Source organism: Pogoniulus pusillus, unplaced genomic scaffold (assembly GCF_015220805.1).
Source record: "Pogoniulus pusillus isolate bPogPus1 unplaced genomic scaffold, bPogPus1.pri scaffold_47_arrow_ctg1, whole genome shotgun sequence".
Lineage (NCBI taxonomy): Eukaryota > Metazoa > Chordata > Aves > Piciformes > Lybiidae > Pogoniulus > Pogoniulus pusillus.
In genome coordinates this window covers 574,110-590,983 of record NW_026974707.1, presented here as the reverse complement: position 1 = coordinate 590,983, position 16,874 = coordinate 574,110, and the positions used below count along the sequence as shown (strand labels likewise).

Sequence of the window (16,874 nt, the reverse complement as noted above, 5' to 3'; positions counted from 1 at the left end):
TCGCTTGATCTGATCAAAGGCTGCTTGTTGTTCAAGTCCCCATTCGAAATTGTTTCCCTTGCGAGTCACATCGTGCAGAGGTTTGACAATCTGACTGAAACCAGGAATGTGTAGTCTCCAAAATCCCACTGCACCCAGAAAAGAGAGGGTGTCCTTCTTGTTTGTGGGAACTGCCATGGTGGAGACTTTGTTGATCACATCATGTGGAATGTGACGGTGACCATCCTACCACCGCACTCCCAGAAACTGAATTTCTCTGGCAGGTCTTTTGACCTTGTCTCTCTTAATGGCAAAACCTGCTTGCAGCAGAGTGTCAATCATTTTGTTACCTTTCTCGAAGACTTCCTCAGCAGTTTGGCCCCACACAATGATGTCATCGATGAATTGGATGTGCTCTGGAGCTCTACCTTTCTCCAATGCATTGTGGATGTCTGAATGACAGATGGTTGAGCTGTGTTTCCACCCATGAGACAAACGGTTGAACTGGTACTGGATTCCTCTCCAGGTGAATGCAAACTGAGGCCTGCACTCCTTTGCTATGGCAATAGAGAAGAAAGCATTAGCAATGTCTATGGTTGCATACCATTTAGCCTCCTTCGATTCCAGCTCGTACTGCAGTTCCAGCATGTCCGGCATAACTGCGCTCATGGGTGGCATCACCTCGTTGAGGGCACGAAAATCAACTGTCAGTCTCCAATCGCTGTTCAGTTTGTGCACAGGCCAGATGGGACTGTTGAAAGGTGATTGAGCTTTCTCGATGACAGCCTGACTCTCCAGTTGACGAATCAGCTGATGAATGGGCAACAGAGTCATGGTTAGTTCTGTACTGCCTGTGGTGCACAGTTTGAGTAGCAGTTGGCACTTCCAGATCCTCTATGTCATGATGTCCCACAACTGCAGATTCCTCAGAAAGTTCAGGTCTAATGGACAATTTCAATTTACCATCCTCAATCTCTACAGATGCTGTTCCAAAAGCCTGTGTCAACTAAAGCCCTGTATTGCCCAACTTTTGAACTGCCAGGCCACCTAATGAATACATTCCAATAGATTCGGTTCTCTCCACTATCCCTTTCCTCCTCCTGGCTAGAGGCAGGGCACCCCTAATGCTGAACATGGCATGTGGGGTGTACACAATGATTGGTGGTGTTGTGAGAGAAACTGTAATTGTTGGAATAATTGCAGTTGCTCTGGGGAGCTGAAGAAGTGACAGCTACTTTCCTGGCATTGCTGCCTCTGTTTCTGCCACTCTGCAGTTCCCTGACTCTCTTTGAAAGAGCTGAAGTAGGTTGAGCATCCCTCTTGTTCATGTTCTCACCGTATTGGTCACACAGAATTACCCATGGTGACGCATGTGATTGCTGATGCCTAGGTGGAATTTGTCTCCTCCTGGGCTGGAATTGCCTTGCAGGAGGTGGGCGTCTGTTCCTGATGGCAGAAACATGCACCCATTCAGATAATGCAGGGATGGCATCCTTTACTTAATTGGAAATAGAGCTTTAAGTTCCGCCTTCAGTTCTTTCATGCTATCTTTAAGGCCATCCCTTCTCTTTGTACTTTGAGTTTTTATAGCAGAGGCTAGGCCAGAATGTGACAAGCTGTCCTCTACCTGCCTGAGCTGGTCAGTGAATTCACCAACAGTGTGTTGTGGAGGCAGGAATTAATGTGTGGCCGAGTCGGGAATTTTTAAACAAAAATAGTTATTTTATTTTCCCAAATACCCGCCCCCAAAATTATATATACAAAGATTAATTTAGTTTAATTAGCAGATTTAGTTGCTTGAGAATTATCTACAGGGATACCATCGATAATCTGACTATTTTGGAAGTCAGAAGTTGGAAAAGGCTTTAGCTATTAAATTATAGTGGTTTTATTAATAATAAAGCGGAGCTAAGCCAAAATAACTCACGACTTGCCCGTGAGGTCTGTCTCTGTCATTCTCTTTTCAGCAGCTGCAGAAGAGTTGTTAAGAGGTATTCAGCTCTTACAAAAGATGTCAATAGGTGAAGCTGTCTTTGAAGATCTCTCTGCATCCGAGGCGAGAGTGGGGGAACTCTCAGGTTCAGGCAGTAACCAACTCCAAGCGGGACAAACTCCAAGGTGGGAACCCCCAAAGATGGGAAGCCCCCTAATATTTATACCCTCACTAGACAAAGGGCAGAATTACCACACCTTAGGCGTGAAAGCACACAGCCAATCCCAGCCTGATCCCAGCACGGGCACTGCACGGGGCACTCCTCATGCGGGCAGGACCCCTTTGCTCACCCCCTTCCACCCCTGCAGGGCAGTCGAGGGTGGGGGGGAACCAGGCGGCTTTCCCTCTCCCCCGAATCACGGCAGGAGAGGAATTTAGGGGTATACAGGACTCCAGGACACAGTGATAGACCTTCCATTATCACTCCTTGATAGAAACTTGCTGGCCAAGATGTTAGCATAAGATGAAGGAGCAAGCTTAATGAGCTTCTTCATGAGACCTGTTCCAAGAGGAATGTCATCAGGCTCATGTGTGCCATGATCTCCATAGAGCACTTCCTTCACAGCAAACCCCTTCAGAAGCTTAATTCCCTGCTCAATGGTGTTCCACTTCTTGGCCACCCATGGCAGATCATCTCGGGAAGGATATCTCATAGCCACAGCCAACAGAAGGCGTGTCCACAAGCTAACCTTACTGAGAGGACTTGCTAGGTATTTGTCCGGCCTCTTCTCTGAGTGGCCCTAGCTGCTTGGCAGACTTGTCTCCTGCCTGTAGGGCAGTGGCACCTGTAGTACGGCATCTCACCAGCCATCTTAGAATTTGCTCTCCTGATTCCCTTGAGTATTCCTTTCTAACTTCCCTCACCTCTTTGAGGGGATGATTGGAATCCTGGATGTCATCCTTCTCCTGTTCCTCTTCTTGTACTGGTTGTCCCTGACCTAGAAACAGAACTTTCCTAAGAGCACTCTTAAACTCCTTGGAACTATCTTCTTTCTTGTCAGGAAATCTCGCAATGCTCCTCTCATCAGACTACTGAGATCTGAATATGTTGGCCAAATTTTGAAGACTACACGTCTCATCTTCCTCCTCTTGTGCACCAGAGGTCCTCTCCTATAAGTCCTCTTTTGAATCACTTTTTGCCTAATGTTTCTTCTTAGCCCGGGCTTTGTCTGAGGCCAGGAATAACTGGGCTGAGGTAGCTTTTGACGGCCCCTCTAGTGGGTCTGAATTATTGGGGGTCTGACTTGAGGCCTGTGAGTTCAAATCTGGTTTAGAGTTAGGGGTTCCTGCTGCCTGGGCAGTCAAATTAGCCAAAGAAACATTTTGAGTCTAAGCAGTTATCTCTGTTCCTGGGCTTTGTGCCATATTATTGCTGTTGCCCAGGACTTGGGCAGCTTTCCCAGAATCTGTGGGAGGAGTTGCAGTGATGGCCCCCCCCTTGCTCTTTCTCCGAAGTGGAGTTGTTTAGACTGTTCTGTCTGCTTATCTGGGATGCTGGTCTTTTTACTTCGTAAAGCAGGGGTCCTCAAAACTTTTTAAACAGGGGGCTGGTTCACTGTCCCTCAGACACTGTCAGTGGCTGGACTATAGTTTAGAAAAAAATGAACAAATTCCTATCCACACTGCACATATTTTATTTGTAGTAGTGCAGAAAAAAAAAAAAACCAACAAAAACAAACAAACGGAAAAAGAATGCAATATTTTAAATGAAGAACAATTTAATCAACAAAAGGAAATAATACTTCAATGTGAACTATGGGCCTGCTTTTGGGTAATGAGATGGTCAGTGTTAGGTTCCATATTTGTCACTGCTAGTCTTAGCAAGTGGTGGAAGTGTCCAGTGGATCTGATTGGAGATTTCAGATGTTTTACTGGGGAAGAAGTCTGCTCACAGACATAGATGCTGCCAAAGATGGCTGCAATTTTGAGTGCATTGTTCCTGAGATTATGATATGTCTCTGAGGGGAGAGATGCATAGAAATTAGTAAGGCTGCTTGATTTGAGTGCATCTTTCAGCAAGTCACAAGTCTGTAGTTTGGCCAATGCCATTTGGTAAATCGGATCAACAGTTTCGGTGTCAACAGAAAATGGGTTCTGGAAAGTCTGTGTGTCCTGTTCATGGAGACAAAGCTCTTCAAAGCTAATTTGAAACTTGTTTTGCAACATTTTTAGTACATCCATACATGTTTTGTTTGGGAATGCAACTGCTGGTTTTTCTGCAGACAGGTTTTGAGTTGTGGGGAGATGGCAGAAGTTTTCCACCATTACTTGGTTAATGAGCAGGTCTAATTTGACTTGAAATGCTTTCACACGTGAGGACATATCACAGATGAGCTTCCCCTTTCCTTGAAGCTGGACATTGAAGTTGTTGAGTAGCTCTGTTTCATCTGTCAGGAACGCAAGGTGCCATTTCCATTCTGCATCTTTGAGCTCTGCTGCTTCTTTGTTTTTAGAAAGCATAAAATCATAAACCTGTGGAAGTGAGTCATAAAATTATTTCAGAACTCTCCCTCAACTCAGCCAACAGACTTCTGTGCAGTACAGACTATCTGCATAGGCAACATTTAGCTCAGACAGAAGGTCCTGAAGCTGTCTGTGGTTTAGTGCATGAGCTCTAAGGAAGTTAATACAAGAAACCACAATTTTCATGACAGAGTCCAGCTCCAGAGATGTACAGCACAGTGCTTGTTGGTGGATGATGCAGTGTATGGCTGTTGGATGCAAATGGTTGCATTTGTCCATGTCTTTGTTAATGATTGCAGCCACTCCTTTCATGGACCCCACCATGCTAGGAGCATCATCAGTTGTCACACTGAATAGTTTACCCCAGTCCAGCTCCAAATCATTCATAGTTTGGCAAACTTTCTCATAGATACCCTCTCCTGTAGCTGTTCCTTTGATGCTTTCCAGTGTAGCAAGCTCCTCTGTGACTTTGAAAGAATCATTTGTCCCACAAATGAAAATTAGAAGTTGTGCAGAATCACAAACATCATTGCCTTCATCGAGTGCCAATGAGAAATAGGAGGAGGAGGAAAACGGGGTGGTGGTGGCACGGTTTGTAGCTGAGAGGTGCCCCATGAGGGGGGCAGGTTGAGGACAAGGTGCTGGTTCCAGCCCAGTCCCAGCCTGTGCTTGGGGGCTGCGGAGGCTGGCGCATGGATTAAGTGGCATGAAGTGGCTGCTTGGTTTGCCCCCCAACCCCTGGCGGGGGGGGGGAGCAGGAGGGTTCTGTAAATACCAGCAGGACAGATTGTGAGGACCCTGGGAGGCTGTATCCAGCCCACGGGCTGTAGTTTGAAGACCCCTGTCTTAGAGGCATCATACTCGAGTTTCTCATACACAATGTCAAAATTATTATAAAATTCAAAATTACAGGACCTAAGATCACACACAACAGAAATGCTACAGTCTCATGTGAATAAAATTCAGAGCAAGGATTAGGTGACTGGGTCTTAGGCGGAATTACTCTCATTAAAGCTGTTGATAAAGCAGTAACATTTCCTGCATTGTTGCTGATAAAAGACCCTGTAATATTAAATCCAACATATCCAAGGATGTGATTTCCAAAATAAAATTTGATGTAATCTTTGATTTAATCTTCTTCAAAGTTTGATTAAACAAAAAGTAACTAATTTGGGCTTTAATCCAGTTACAGACAAGAAATAAGAAAATAGGCCAGACAATAGCCCCACTAAGTAAATTAGCTTCATTAGCTTCATTCTGATTCCCAGAGCATTGGGGTTTGAGCACAACTGAAGTGAAAAAAACAGGCAGAGTAACTGAACAGACTTTGGTCATTCTGATAAGGAGGCACAGCTGCAGAGGGGTGGCCTTGGGAGGCTGGCAGAGAAGCTGCTATCTGTAGCTGAGCTGTGCAAGCAGGGCAGGCTGGTCAGCCCTGGGAACAAGCAATGTTGTGGCTAAGCTGCCCAAAAGGGGGATTAAAAGTGGTAGGTGGTCAGATCTGCCTCTGTGCATGTGGACAGCCCCTTTCGGCCTATGTAAGCCTATCAAAGTACATGCCCCTGTACCAAACCCCACTATATAGGTATCATGCTTAGCTTCAGTAAATGGCTTGACCATTATGCATCACTTAGGTGTAAGCCTGGTGTCTCTCCCTCTCCTGCGTGGCCTAGAAGAGAGGCCAACTCAACACCAGGGTTAATTAACAATCACTCGAAATTAATTTGTCCCATGTTGGAGTGCCAAAATAAATGATGTGATGGTATGGGTGTTCCCTGCCCCCCACACTTTAGAAATCACCCAGACTAGACTCAGCCAGTTCTGGAAATTGAATGAAGCTTTTATTTACAGCTAGCACAATATACAAGCAGATATTTACAGTATATACAGTTATAGACAGAAATAGACAAGGTAAAAGGTAATACAGGAACACAACTCCCCTCCCAGAAACCTGAGTCCCTAGCAGCGGCTCCCAACTGCCCTTCCACCTTCTCCCACTGCTCTCAACCTTACCCCAGAGGTTGCCTTGTGCCCAAGGAAGAATGGAGCATCAGCCAGGGGGGGTTAGGAAGCAGGTGGATTAATCGGAGAGACAGAAGGTGAGGTTAGAGAGGTGCAGCCCAGAGCCTGGGCAGAGAATGACTCCTGACTCCCTTATCTATATTTACACTCTAGTTCTTATGTGTCTCAGCAAGCTTGAGTGAAGTAGACATCACTTCCCTTTCACAGCCTGTAATATAGTTCTTCCTACCAAAACATTCTACCTAGCTTCAAACTAGCACAACTTATGTAGTTGAACTGAGGGGATCCTCCAGGAAGGCTGGAACAGGACATTGCCTAAGGGTATCTAAGCAACAGGACAAGAGGGAAAGGTTTTAAGCTGAGGGAGAGTAGGTTTAGACTGGATCTTGGGAAGAAGTTATTCAGTATGAGGGCAGTGAGACTCTGGAATAGGCTGCCCATGGAGGTTGTGGATGCCTCCTGCCTGGGGGTGTTCAGGGCCAGGATGGCTGAGGCCTTGAACATCTGAGTCTAGTTGAGAGCCATCCCCACTCATAGCAGGGAGGTTGGAGTAGATGATCTCTGAAGTCCCTTCCAACCTGAGCCTTTTTGTGATTCTATCTGGCTCTGATGTGGGCTGCCCGTAAGCTTCTAAGTTCCACAGAGTCTTCTCCTCTTGTGTTTTTCTTCCTGCTCTTGCCCAGGAAGATCAATGCCATTGATTAGCTGTAAGAGGCTTTTCAGACCTCGTTTAGCCACTCAGACAAGTCTCACTTTATGGGGCAATTGGTTGTGCTGCCTTCACATGGGTAGGATCCTGCAGCCATTCAGCGTGACCTCACCAGGCAGGCATCACCTTCACTACTTGGTGTGCTTCTGGCTGTGGTTTTGGTAAACAGCCAGGCCTTGGCTTTGCCTAGTTCCTTTTACAGATGTAAATGTTCCTGCTGGGTGCTCCTGAGTCAGTCTGACAGGATGGTTTGACACAGGGCTTGCTAGAATAAGGGTGTCTGTTATTACTCTGTGAATAGTGTGGTGATGGAAGTTTGCACCAAGAGGGGATTGCTCCAGTTACTGACTCCAGCATTGATTCTCCTGCTCTTATTTGCTGCCACCCTGGGCTTGTGTTGTGGGATCAGAGCTTTGACATATTCTTTGCTGATGGCTGTTGGAGGGCAACGATTTGGTGTTAGTTAGGGGTGGTTATCTGGTGGGAGAGGTTGTGTTCTTTTTTCAAGGAGCTGTGCCCCCTTGCAGTGACTCCTTGTAAATTCTGTGGTGGTTGGGATCAGTGTCTGTGTGGGCAGCAGTCAGGGAAGAACTCAGTTTCATTTGGCAGGCAGGCAGCTCTCCCCCAGCTCTGTTGGCTTTTCACCTCTCCTAACAAGTCCTGCCACTCTTGTGCCACAGAGACAGCTGCTTGTGAGTAGCTACTTTGGGTTTTGGGGTGGTAGGCTTGAGTCCATTTTGCTTGATTGTTCTTGCTGGATGATTATGAATAAGACAGATAATAAATGATAATGTTATATTAATAAGTAATAATATTTGTATTGCCTTATTTACAGCTATTTACAGGATCATTGTCCTTGGTTGTGCAAGATATTTACAAGAGATGTGAAGTGCTTAGGGCAGTATTGAACAACTGTAAACAGTTTTAGTAAAACTGGAAAATGTAAACCAAGGATATAAATTGGGAGGACTCTCCCGTGGCACAATATACTGCTTGCCCTCTAGGGGGAGACTCTAAAGGAACCTTACTGCCAACTGGTGACAGCCACTGTGTCCAAGGTAGAGCTAAGCAGAGAACCTTTTACAGAGAGGCTTTATAGAAAATGTTTACTCACAGGTTTAGTATCTCTGGAATCTTTCCAGGACTGTGCTTACAGTCCCAGGAATGCAGTTTAAACACAAAGCGAAGTGGTACTGGGCCAAGTGCTGGCTCCTGCTGGGTTTTCTCCTGGTTCCCAGGGCGCTGTCACCTCTCGTGGCTGCCCTGAAGCTCTGGGTGTGGAGCAGGCGCTGGAAGGAGCTTATGGCTTACAGGGGTCAGCTGCCTACTTGCAGCAGTACAGCTCCCTGGGGGCACCAGGCTCACCTGGGCTTGCCCCTTTGTGCGTGGTCTGGGCAGCTGTTTGCCTGCCAGCAGAGTTCTTGATGAGGTGTCCAGACTGGTGTGGTTCTGGACAGCATTTGACAATGACTTCTTTGCCTACAGGAGAGCGTTGGGCACTTGTGCTTCTTCCAGGTAAACTGAGGCATGGCAGATTTCCAGGTAGATGAGGCACAAAGCAACAAGGCAAGGCGCAAACCATCAAGGCACCATGTCTGAAGCTTTGGCTTGCTTGTATCATTTGGCCATAGGCAAAAAAAGAAAACAAAAGCCATCAGCCAATGGAATGGCAATGACCCAGATTTGATGGGAGGCAGGAGCCTGCCCCAGGGTGAGCATCCACCAGGTGCCTTCTCCTTGTTTGCCACAAGATGTAAACACAAGCAGAACATGTCTGGGCAAGGCCTTGTTATTCAGACTCCCTGGTTCCAGCTCTTTTGTCCCTTTGCTGCATTCCCTGGACTCCAGAAGGGGGAGGGGCATTATGGTCTGGACATGCCAGGATGTATTGGATTTCTTTGGGCTTCTGTAGGATATATTTTAGAACTCCTTTTGTCACTTCTTTAGGGCTGTTTGGCCCTTCCACCTGTTGTGAAGGGGTGAGTTTGGGTTTTAGGGGATTAAATATGAGGCCGAATTTAAAAGGGTTTTAAATAATTTAATATTATATACAAAAGGAATTCCCCCCCCCCTAAAAACTTACATACAGTTAACCTACACAAGTCCTTTGTATGTGGTTGTGAAATTACTTTACAGAATGCCTATTTACAGCAGGAATTAGGAATTTGGTAGAGGTTTGGAAAGGTTTGGATAGAGTCTGGTGGCATAAAAGTGCCGCTGGTAAAGTCTGAAAGTCTGTGCTGCTCAAATTGAGATTGTTCAGTTACTCACTGGCCGGAGTCACAATCTCGGTGGTCCCAAATATGTGTGGCAAAGCCACATTGTTGATCCTTGTGGACCTGGATAGTTCTAATATTATTTTGGGGTGCGCTGTCTGAAGGCTCCACGGGCACAATCGAGCTGGGAGTGATGGGCTGGAGCCGCGGCTGGCCGGGAGCACCTTGGTCGATTTTCCCTGGGCTGGTGCGAAGTGCCGAGGGTTGGGATCATGCAGCAGCGATGATGGCCCCAAAGTGGCTAGGAGCAGTAGGTGGAGGAGGGTGGCAGGAACACTGAATTGCCCCTTTCATGAGATGTGTGCCCAAGATTGATGGTCCTTTGGCCACAATACTGTCCAATAAGAGTCTGGCAGCAGGCCAAAACATGCCAAATAAGGTGATATCCACAGGTCCGGTACCCCCAAATATGGAGAGAGCACAGGTGGGTCCCCGCCCTAGGCACATGAGCTTACACAATGTGTTTACCTCAACCTTGCGAGCAGGCAGGCCAGACTCGAAGGCACCAGGCTTATTGTGCTCCTTTGTCCCCCTTAATTTGTTTTCCCTTAGTTTGGGCAGGACAACACCTTTTGGGGGGACAACATGTCTGGGCAAGAATAGACTTGTAAACACGGCCATTTGGGCCTATGTGGCCCTCCACCACACCACCACAGGTTTTCATAGTTATTTCATCTTTCCCTTGGGTACAGTTCTCTGCAGCACCTGCTGAGCTTTTCTAGTGCCTTTCCTGAGTCTGCAGCAAGTTTCAGTTAGAGCCTTAAAGAGTTTTGAAGAGATGCTGATGGGTTTTAGGGCAGCTTCAAATCATTTGAAGTGTTTCTGAAGAGTGTCCAATGTAGAAATAAGCCTAAAAACTGACTGGAATCTCTTCAGAAGGAGTTTTAAGGCATTTTAATTGTGTGTGCAGGAAATGTGGCAGCATTTCAGGAGATAAAAGGAGTGAACTGTCCTGCACCTCTGCATGTGTCAGCTGGGAGATTTCCAAGAGACCATGGGCACTGTGCTGTCATAGCAAACCTCATTTTCTCTTGAGGCTGTGGAATGACAGCTCCAGGAGAACTGCTAAGAGAAAGCTGCCAGAAATGGGCAGGGAGGGAAGGAAACAAAAATCTTGCACGAGTGCTTTTAGGCTGCAGGTGTGTGGATGGTGGTGGAGGTGTCAGGTTTGGCTGGGAGGCCCCTCCAGCATCACAGTGAGGACTAAACAGGTTTTACAAGACACCTCTGACCAAGTCCCTTCCTCCTTTCCTGCATCTGGAGAGCAGCAACATTGATTTCTGTGTGTCCTCAGAATTTGTCTGATCTTCCCTTGAGGAGTGGCCAGCACAGAGATGGCTCTGGGCAGTGCTTGCTGGCAGGAGTTACCTACAGGGCAGAGCTGAGCACAGAGTGAGTGGGGAGGGGTTTGTAAGCAGGCCAGGGAAGAGACTTGGGGTCAGAGCAATGGCTCCTGGCAAATGCAGCTGCAGCAGCATTGTCCTGGGCAAGCAGTGGGAAGAGCCTGCAGCTAAGGCCTGTGTGAGTCTGGCTGGAGGCAGCTCTCCTGTGGTGCTGCCCTGCAGCTGTCTGCTGGGGGTTGTGTGCTGGGCAAGGAGCTGAGTCTGCACTTCTTCAGCTCTCCTATCTTCAACAGCCCTGCCTGGCTGCTGTGCCCATGGTGCTGGGCTTGGGATCTGCTCCCAGTGAGGCCCAGCTCTGCTGCATGGTCCTGGGCAGTGCTGAGCCATCCCTTGCAGGTCAGTCCTCTCCTCTCTCCATCAGCTTTGTCCATCTGTGCTGAGGAAGAGCAGAGTTTGCAGAGCTGCCCCTCAGAAGGGCCCAGCAGGTGAAGAACTCAGCCTGGGACAACAGCAGGACCCCAGCTTGTTGCTGATCCTTGTGGCACCTCCCACTCTCCCCCAGCTCCACCACATTTCACTGCCACTGGGGCTCTGAGTGACATCATCTACCTGGGGACCCCCCAGGTGGGTCAGGATCAGTTGTGTGGAAGGAGGTTGTGTTAGGGGCTGGGATGTGTAGTGTGGGCAGGAGAGAGTTGGAGATTTTTTGGTCTTCCTAGGTCAGCATTGCGCCTCTCATCTGAACCAGGAGAGCTCAAAGGGCAGAGCCTGGGGCAGGAAGCTACCTGCCAACAGCACAGGACTGGTAAACAGGGGACTGGGAGTGCTCCATAAGGACCAGGATGTCTCAGCCTTCCCAGCGCTGGCACCTGGGATCTTAGCACTGAGATTAGAGATCTGACCCTACATCATAGCAAGAAGTGGGGCTTTGAGGGCCACTCTCCATTTCTTTGACTCAATTAAATGTTGATTGTTGGGAGATGTCAGATGTAAGAGGCTATATTGACGCAGGCAGGATGTCAGGGTTTGAACTGCTGGGGTCAGATGCTTACATCTTCCCAAGGTAACAGCAGTGAACTCTTCCCCCACTAGCATGGCCTCACAGAAAGACCCAGACAAGAGCTGGAAGAAGAAGCACCCAGAGAACAAGATGGAGCAGGCAAAATGCAGCCCCAAGAAAGAGGAGAAAGATTTCAAGACAGAGGGTGACAATGAGGGGACTAATGACTGTGATGATGATGAGTATGAGGAGGATGATGAAGGTGAAGATGACCAGGATGAGGAAGTGGAGTATGAGAAGGAGGATGGGTTCATGGTAGCTCTATCTGTGCCACTCAAGCAGCTGATTCAGTGCCCTGACTGTGGCAAGAGCTTCACACACCGCTTCAGCCTCATCAACCACCACCGAATCCACACCGGCGAGAAGCCCTTCAGCTGTGCCGACTGTGGCAAGCAATTCAGACGGCGCTCACACCTCATTGACCACCACCGAATCCACACTGGTGAGAAGCCCTTCAGCTGTGCTGACTGTGGCAAGAGCTTTACACAGCACTGCAGCCTCATTGACCACCGCCGAACCCACACTGGGGAGAAGCCCTTCAGCTGTGCTGTCTGTGGCAAGAGCTTCACAGTGCGTTCACATCTCATTAATCATCACCGAACCCACACTGGGGAGAAGCCCTTCAGCTGTGCTGACTGTGGCGAGAGCTTCACACAGCGCTCCAGCCTAATTGAGCACCATCGAATCCATACTGGGGAGAGGCCTTTCAGCTGTGCTGTCTGCGGCAAGAGTTTCACTCAGAGGTCTACTCTCAGCCAGCACCGCAGTGTCCACATCAATGAGAAGTCCTTCAGCTGCAGGGACTGTGGCAAGAGCTTCAAATATAGCCACAACCTAACCACCCACTGCCGCATCCACAGCAGAGATAAGCTGTTCCCCTGTGCGGAGTGCGGCAAGAGCTTCACTACGAGCTACAGTTTCATCCAGCACCAACTCATCCACACTGGTGAGAAGCCCTACACCTGCTCTGACTGTGGCAAGAGCTTCACTCACTGCTCTGCTTTTACTCAGCACCGTCGTATCCACACTGGTGAGAAGCCCTACACCTGCTCTGACTGCGGCAAGAACTTCACCCGCAGCTCTAATCTCACCCAGCACCGTCGTGTCCACACTGGTGAGAAGCCCTTCACCTGCTCTGACTGCGGCAAGAGCTTTGCCCAAAGTGGCAATCTCAGTTCCCACCGCCGCACCCACACTGGTGACCAAACCATAGTGCAGGGGAAGCAGAAATAGACCCACCCACAGCTCTGTTGAGGTAATTTGTGCCCCCACCCTGAGAAGACCTTTCCAGCAGATTGAACAAAATTGCCTCTTTTTCACCTGCGTTTCTCAGAGGCTGGCGTCTCCAGCAGGAGCAAACACCTCCTGCCCTTCTAAGCACCAATTAGTGCTGCTGAGAATAATTACAGGGCTCAGTCAGCACAGCCAGAGCTGCCTTTGGAGCTAGGCTGAGGTGTGCAGGGATTTGTCTGGTTCTTTCTCTATTTTTGGTGTCTCCCTGGGGTAAAACCTCTCTATCCCATGCTCAGTTTTGTCAATAAAAGCCCAAAGCGACCCAAATCCTGTCTTTTGGCTTTTATTTTAGGCATTGCTGCCCACAGTGCCCAAATGTTGGGGGCATTTGTTTCCTAGGAATGGGGCTGGAGCCCTATGCCCAATTCAGGGAGACTCTCAAAGAGTCCTGAGAGTGTCTTGCTAGGGGCAGTCTTGGGGGCATCTCAGGGTTTTTTATTCAGAGCTGTCAGAGGATGTTAGGTGTTGGGGGGTTCTGGAGAGTTCTAGGATTGACTAGATTTGACTAGGATCTCAAGGAGGTCTCTGGAAGTATCTCGAAATCTTCTGACATGTTTCTGGCAAGGGGCCCTGCTGCTTTCCAACAGGCTGAGGGCTTCCAGATCCCTTCTCCCTAGCTCAGCAGTGTTCTTGCTGGATTCCTGCTGATCTGTGGCTTCTCTGAGGCTTTCTGCCCACCCCAGAAGTGGGAAGAGATTTCTTTGAGTGTTCAGGAGTTTTTAGGAGCCTTAGGAGCATCAAGAGTTAAAAGAACCTTCTGAGCCAGCAGGTTGAGATCAAGAGTGTTTAAGCTTAGAGTCTGATGCACCAGGGTCACTGCAATGACTGCAGGGCACTGGTGGGGCAGTAGAAGTGCTGTTGGAAGGCATCGTGGCCACTGGTGAACCAATGGGAGTCCTGTAGGGAGCTTCAGACCTGCTGCAAGGAATCAGCTCCACTGAAGAGCTTAAGAAAAGTCCATCAGAAGCCCTGGGCCCAGAGAGTTGTGTAGGGCAAATTTTGAGCCATTTATTAGTCCCTCAGAAGCCTCAGTTCTGCTGGGATGCAGCAGGGCCAGTGTTGGGCTCCTGCAATGCCTGATAGAAGTCCTGGGGGAGCTGAAATTCCAGAGGGCCCCTGCTGGTGCAGTGGAAGTCCTGTGGGAAGTCTGAAGCCTACTGGAATGCAGTAGCTATGGTGGCTAATGGAAGGCTTGTTGGAAGCCCCTGCCCCACTGGAAGGCACTGAGGCACCTGGCAGGCTGCTGAGTGGCTTGTGCTGGTGGCCAGGTTGTGCAGGATGATGTCCCTTGGAGGTGGATTTTGATGTCAGCCATGGATGGTGACCTCTTGGCCACTGCTGCTTCTGTTTGGGCACTGGCAGAGCCTGGGCCAGTCTGTCTCATGCCTGGACTAGCACCAGAGTTACATTCAAGGTCTGGAGGGTGAAGCCCTTGAGGCTTCAGATGGTGTTGGGTGGTGCTTTGGGAGCTGCCATCAGCAGCTGTGGGAGCCTGTTCTGGAGCCATTGCCTGTGTTTGCCTGGCCCTGCCTGGTTCAGGCAGCAGCAGAGGTGAGCTGTGTGAGGAAAGGTTCCCTCTGGGGTGTCCACGGGACAAGCAAAGGGGCTTGGAAGGGTGTCCTTTTTGGGGTGCCTGGGCACTTCTATCTCACCTGCCCAGGTCCAGTGGAAAGGAAGGAAGAATCTCTGGGCTTGCTGGAATCCATCATGGCCATTGGTGTACCAATGGAAGTGCTGTGGGGAGCTTCAGGCCTGCTGGCAGAAGTCAGGTCCACTGCTGAGCTTGTGGCAGCCTGATGGAAGCCCTGGGCACAGTGGGATTTGTCTGAGGAATGTTGGGTTGCTGAAAGTTCCTCAGCAGCCTCTGTGGTGCTGGAGTGCAGCAGGGCCAGTGCTGGGGTCACTGAATGCCTGTTGGAAGGCTCTGGCCTGCTGGAACGCAATGGGAAACCCCTTCAGAAGCCTTGGGGCAGTTGGAATGCATCAGGGCTCCCTGCAGGCAGGTAGCATTCCCACTGGGATCCCCAGAGGTGTCCTGAAGGGCCCATAGGCCCAAAAATTGGCTTATTCATTGCTTGTCTTGCCTGGACTTGTTTTTCTGCCCATACCAGAGGTGAACACATAAATAAACATAAAGGGGCATAACAAACCTGGTGCCATAAAGTCTGGCCTGGTTGTGTAACGTGGTTGTATCAGCCCATGCGCCTAGCTTATAGCCCACCAGGTTTTAAGGCAAATGTTGTCCCCATATTTGGGAGGTCCAGGCCTGTGGTTTTTGCCTATTATGGTAAGGCTTGGCTAACTGCCAAGCTGATTGGTCATTGTGGTGTCCAAGGGGCCATTAATATTGGCCCACATTTGATAACTAGAGGTACCCAGGTAATCAGCGTGCCTTTGCCTTTTGCTCATGCCTTCCTGCCTGCTCACCCACAGTCTCCCATGGGCTCCCAGCCAGCCGTGCACACCTGCACACCACTGCGGTGAGTTACCAGGACTAGATCCTGCATTGCCTGCCTCTACGGAGCTCAGTTTCCCATGCAGCTGTGCACCCCATTGCACACCTGCTGCCTGATCACTGCATGGTAAGCTCCACTGCTGCTGAGTTACCAGGAGCAGACCCTGGATTGTCTGCATGTGATCAGCCTGTATGGTCAACGTGATACTGTGCTGATACTGCATGACATCCTGCCTCTTGTGGTGGTTTGGCTTCTATCCTGCCCCCTCACACTTTTAGAAATGCCCCAGCTAACTCAGACGGCTCTGGGAATATAAATGAAGCTATTTATTTACAGCAGCACAATATACAAGCAGCTATTTACAGTATATACAGTTATATACAGAAATATACAAGGTAAAAACAATACAGAAACACAACTCCCCTCCCAGAAACCTGAGTCCCCAGGAGGGGCTCTCAACCACCCCTGCACCTCCCCCTACCCCTCTCAACCTTACCCCAGTTCTCAGGAAGAAAAGAGGTGCAGCCAAGAGGTTAAGAAGCAAGGTTAGTGGCAGCAAGGTTAAGGAGATGTGGCTCGGTCTGAAACCAAAAGCAGAGAGAGAAAAATGGCGAATGTTATCTAATATTTACCCTTCTTGTTCCCATAGCTCTCAGCGAGACTGTGAGGGAAGGAGACACAACCATTGTTTTCATTTCATAGCCAATTATCTACTTTCTCTCACCAAAACATTCTAGCCTGCTTCAAACTAGCACACCTCTGCACCTGAAGGTCCTGCCTAAGAATCCCTGGATAGAGCATTCAGAAGAAGCCAGGAGGACAAGGTCAGAGACTGTCCTTTCCCCAGAAGCCAGGAAGATTCTCCTTTCCTCTGAAGCTGGGAGGATTCCAGCCTCACTGTCCACGGGCAAAGTTTCCCTGAAGATTGGACATTTATATGAGCTGTGATGTAGCCCTGGAGGGTGATTGATAATAAGAATTTGTGACTAAATGCTTTAATGCCTCTGTAATTTCGATTGCCTCCTGCTACTGCAGAAAGAGCTTCAGCCCATCTAGTGGGCAAGCAGCATATTGACCCCAAGCGGCATTTGGCCGCAGGGAAATTCCTCTCTCTGTTTATAGTTTGAATGTTTGCTGGTTATTAAGAAGTTACTGTTTGATGTTATTCCTAGAATATCTTCCATAACCGTGTAATATCCAAAATAATATTAAAATTCAGTGGCTGGGGGTGGCAGAGTTCAGAATATTGAAGGTAATAAATTGTATATTTTTATAGACTA

General features: G+C 48.7%; 1 protein-coding gene and 1 long non-coding RNA gene across 5 annotated transcripts in view; both read left to right on the top strand.

Moving 5' to 3' along the window:
- Positions 1-13,405, top strand: part of LOC135174136 (gastrula zinc finger protein XlCGF26.1-like) — a 24,794-nt gene extending 11,389 nt beyond the window's left edge. Inside the window, exons 1-2 of one of the 4 annotated variants that reach the window (XM_064141379.1) lie at positions 11,159-11,181; positions 11,878-13,405. In XM_064141379.1, coding sequence (XP_063997449.1) covers positions 11,879-13,078 — 1,200 coding nt within the window. In that variant the 5' untranslated portion in view covers positions 11,159-11,181; position 11,878 and the 3' untranslated portion in view covers positions 13,079-13,405. Of the gene's footprint in view, positions 1-11,158; positions 11,182-11,205; positions 11,410-11,565; positions 11,591-11,877 lie in introns of those variants that run through there. The other 3 variants (XM_064141377.1, XM_064141378.1, XM_064141376.1) reach the window with 3 other exon arrangements.
- Positions 1-16,874, top strand: part of LOC135174159 (uncharacterized) — a 26,307-nt gene extending 9,433 nt beyond the window's left edge. Inside the window, exon 2 of the long non-coding RNA XR_010301763.1 lies at positions 16,244-16,874. This is a non-coding gene — a long non-coding RNA (uncharacterized LOC135174159). The remainder of the gene's footprint in view (positions 1-16,243) is intronic.